We start from the raw sequence: 4,356 nt of genomic DNA on the forward strand, positions 1-4,356 counted from the left end.
ATTACAGTTGATCTGAACTAGTCATACAATTTTGAATCTAGAAAAATGATTGGGAACTATAAAAATAATCTTTACATTCACAGGTAATATTAAGACATTGATTTCTATGTGTTTTGGAACATTTCTTAATTCTAAAAGGAATGAGAGAAAAGAGGTAAAAAAAAAAAAACAGAGAGACAGTAGAGTGAGAAAGTGGTAGAATCAACCATATATGAGATATCTTAGGTTACAATTATAAGTATACTTAATACATTTTAAAAGTAACTATCCATATGAAACCAACATTGATTCAAGAACTGAAAAGAATTCAGAAGCATCTAGTTCTTCTTTGTCTGAAAATTATATTTTAACTTCAGACCTGTGCAGGTTATTAGAAATTTCTTCTTTTGAAGGTAGTCTTTACTTTCCATAGCACCTGTAGAGATGCTTGTCTTAATTTAGTGTTTCCAATAATTAGTATAAATGAGTGGCTGGAGGGGTAAATGAGAGCTACCAACTCACCAACCATCACAGCTAATTCAGTCTCTGGTAGAAAGTAGCTGGATGTGGCCACAAGAAAGGCCAAATAGTATGCAATGAAGAGAAGGAGGAAGGAGATGACAGCTTTCATGGCTCCCACGTGGGCTTGCATGCTTGTGTCTTGGCAGCCGGTGGCAGTGAACTGCATCTGCTTGGTGTGTCGCCACAGGGAGAGGATCAAGAGCAGAAATGAGATTAGGGACACAGTAAAAGGGAAAAACGTTAACAGGTTGAGATAGATCTTAATGGAGGCATATTGAGCTTTACTGTCTCTGCATTTCAACGTTAAGTTTCTTTTCCACTTGGCCTTGACACAAAGCCTGAAATCATTGTTCAGATTCCTTGTGACAGGAAGGCTAATAAAAACGGAGATGGCCAAGCACCCCAGTAGGATCTTTAGAACCAGGCGGTCAATTCTCCACTTCAGCCAGAAGAAAAGAGGATGGAAGAAATTCGCAATCTTGAGGAAATAGAAGATGCTGAGGCAGGTGGCAAACCAGACACTTAAATGGTTGGTTAGTGTCCAGAAAAAGTCAATGATTCTCATTTGTTTACCAGTAGCATAGACATCTGGATATAGCACCAACGTGAAACAATCCAATAATATTATACACAAGAGACAAATTCTGGAAATGGCCAGACTTGTGAGGATCATATCAATGGAGGCAATTTTCCTTTTCTTGATCCAGTCCATGCAGTTTACTAGTCCAATGAATGCATTCCCTAGGATCCCCACTACAAATTCTCCAGTCACAACAAACATTAAGATTCTGTTCACTTTCTCTGACATATTAAGATAAATCAATGCCCAATTTGTTTCCTGCTGAATTGATGTAATTTGAAAATCTATACCTAGTTCTTAGATTCTGCTATAATTTTCTTCCCCTCTTACTGTAGTAATCTACAGTAAGAAATAGAGAATAGAGACTGGAATGATCTAGCTACACTAAATCCTAATTAATCTTGGCAAAGCAATGTGATTCCTCTGGTCAGTCCATAACCTTACTACAGCAACTCCATTTGTTCTGTGGGTTTTGTTTTTTCACATATGGTTAATTTAGGCTGGGTTACACTTCACTGAGATTCAAATTGTCTGATGCCCTTTTATGGTCTCACACTGTCTTTCAGAGGCTGTTTTGCAAATTTTGAATTCCAGTTAACCCATTTAATCTGCTCTGCAATGCATACTAGTTGCCATGATTGTGCTGCTAAATTCAGCAAATAAAAGCAAGATGCAAGTTTGAATTTCAAGTAAACAATAAAGGATTTTTTAAAATTTACACCTTTATGCGGCATACAATTTGCAATCCTGAGGAACTATTGAAATTCAAGTTTAATTGTCAATCTTGTATTTTTTCTAGCAATAAAAATCTCAAGGGTTTTCTAGACATTAGAAAATGGATAAATATAGACATTTATAGAAGAATCTTCATTTTGTTGAGTGACAATAATGACTGCCACTAAAAACCCAAAGTTGGGTTAATATCAAGAGATCTAGATTTTGAGAGATTTGTAAAGTCAACATAATCATTGGGTTCTAAATATTTTTTAGTTCATTTATCATAGCTGTTCAGATGATCAAGCAAATATTATGAAATCTCTAAGATAAATCATTGTTTCATTAAGCCTGTGGCATTAAGTGGCCATTTAATTTGTGATGCTATATTTTTAATAGAGTGAAAGAGACATGAAAAATAAGAGTATGGGAGTCAGGCTGTAGCGCAGCAGGTTAAGCGCAGGTGGCCGGAGTAAGGATCCCGGTTCTAGCCCTGGCTCCCCACCTGCAAGGGAGTCACTTCACATGAGGTGAATCAGGTCTGCAGATGTCTATCATTCGCTCCCCCTCTCTGTCTTCCCCTCCTTTCTCCATTTCTCTCTGTCCTATCCAACAATGATGATAACAATAATAATAACTACAACAATAAAAAACAAGGGCAACAAAAGGGAATAAATAAATAAATATTTAAAAAAAGAAAAATAAGAGTATTGATTACTATTGCTCATTTCCACTTAAGTATTCCCAAGGGCATTTGTATTTATATGAGAGGAGAGTAATGTCCTGTGTTTTATTCTATGTATTTTCCACCTTCCTGAATATAAAATTGAATCTTAGTAGCTAAGACTTCAGTCCTTTGGTGGGAGACTGGTGAATTAATTTACTTCATTTCAAAAAACTCGTTTGGTAAAATAGCTTCTCTGATCAAGAGTAGCAGAGAAACACTTTGCCACATAGCTATTCCTTGGAATGATTCTGAGTATTCATACATCCTCTTCTTATCCTTCCTTAAAAGATGAATCATAGTGACTGAGATGAAGCTTCTATTTTTGGACAGACTGCCTCATCGTGTAGCTATAGTCACAGGTGACTGCTAGCCTATGATCTTGAAAGCAGTGCTAATCTTTTTTTTTAAATTTTTTTATTTATTTTTATTTTTTATTTTATTTTATTTTTAAAATTTTTATTTAAGAAAGGATTAATGAACAAAAACATAAGGTAGGAGGGGTACAACTCCACACAATTCCCACCACCCAATCTCCATAACCCACCCCCTCCCATGATAGCTTTCCCATTCTCTAGCCCTCTGGGAGCATGGACCCAGGGTCATTGAGGGTTGCAGAAGGTAGAAGGTCTGGCTTCTGTAATTGCTTCCCCGCTGACATGGGCGTTGAATGGTCGGTCCATACTCCCAGTCTGCCTCTCTCTTTCCCTAGTAAGGTGAGTCTCTAGGGAAGCTGAGCTCCAGGACACATTGGTGGGGTCTTCAATCCAGGGAAGCCTGGCCAGCATCCTGGTGGCATCTGGAACCTGGTGATTGAAAAGAGAGTTAACATACGAAGCCAAACAATTTGTTGAGCAATCATGGACCCAAAGGTTGGAATAGTGGAGAGGAAGTGTTAGGGAGGTACTCACTGCAAACTCTAGTGTACTTCTGCTTTCAGGTATATATTTTGCAGTAGTTTATGGATACGTGTGAACATAAGCTCTCTCTCACAGAAACTGGTGTATATCTTGGTTATGGGATTTTGTTAGAAAGTGAACTACCTGAGATGAAATTAGAGTGTACTATAAAAGGAAAGGTCTCACCTGAGTAATGAAGCTGAAGGGTTGTCATTCCACACGTGAAGTCTCTGGACACAGTCTGAGGTGAAGCATGTTGAGGTGGCGGTTGCGTTGGTTAGGTTGTGATCGGCGGATGCAATATTATTTGGTTTGGATTGGGAGATGCATACGGGAAAGTGGGCCCTATCCAAGGGTTCCAGGACTGGGGGAAGTAGGGGCTCTATAGTGGAGATGTGAGGTTCCTGCTGTCTTAGGGTTCAAAAAGACAATGGATAGTTAATGTTATCATCACATTATTTGGTAATTGGGTTAACTTTGAAAAGTCCTTTTGTTATGGTTTGCTGTACAGTATCCAGTATCTTGTATATAGCTGTGCTATTGGATGCTTCTAATTTACTTGGTCTAGGCTTTTGAGAAAGTCTACATATCAAATACACAGCCTATATATTAAAAAGATTCAGTTTGTGTTTTGAGAAACTTTGAGACATACAACTGATTTTCCCCCTCTCATATTAATTAACTACTGATTTATATGTCTACATTTTGCTAGGAGTGTACATAAACACCATTCCCACCACCAAAAGACTATGACCCATCCCTCCCACCCACTCCCACTGGCCCAGGAAGCTGCATGTCTACCCCTCACCACAGGGTTTTTACTTTGATGCCCTACTTACAATTTGATCAGGTCCTGCTTTTAGTTTCCCTTTCAGATCTTCTTACTCAACTTCTGTTGATGAGTGGGATCATCCCATACTCATCTTTATCTTTCTGAC

At 38.2% G+C, this 4,356-nt stretch overlaps 1 protein-coding gene across 1 annotated transcript; it reads right to left on the reverse strand.

The window, feature by feature from the left end:
* Positions 1 to 370: 370 nt before the first annotated feature.
* LOC103129094 (taste receptor type 2 member 7-like) lies at positions 371 to 1,309 on the reverse strand. Its single transcript, XM_007540057.1, has one exon. The coding sequence runs from the start codon at positions 1,307 to 1,309 to the stop codon at positions 371 to 373; it is 939 nt and encodes a 312-aa protein (XP_007540119.1).
* Between the last annotated feature and the right edge of the window lie 3,047 nt (positions 1,310 to 4,356).

This window comes from Erinaceus europaeus, chromosome 7 (genome assembly GCF_950295315.1).
Source record: "Erinaceus europaeus chromosome 7, mEriEur2.1, whole genome shotgun sequence".
In the NCBI taxonomy this organism is placed as follows: Eukaryota; Metazoa; Chordata; class Mammalia; order Eulipotyphla; family Erinaceidae; genus Erinaceus; species Erinaceus europaeus.

Excerpts from the sequence above, each read along its gene's own strand:
- LOC103129094 (XM_007540057.1), bottom strand. The coding sequence starts at position 1,309 with ATGTCAGAGAAAGTGAACAGAATCTTAATGTTTGTTGTGACTGGAGAA.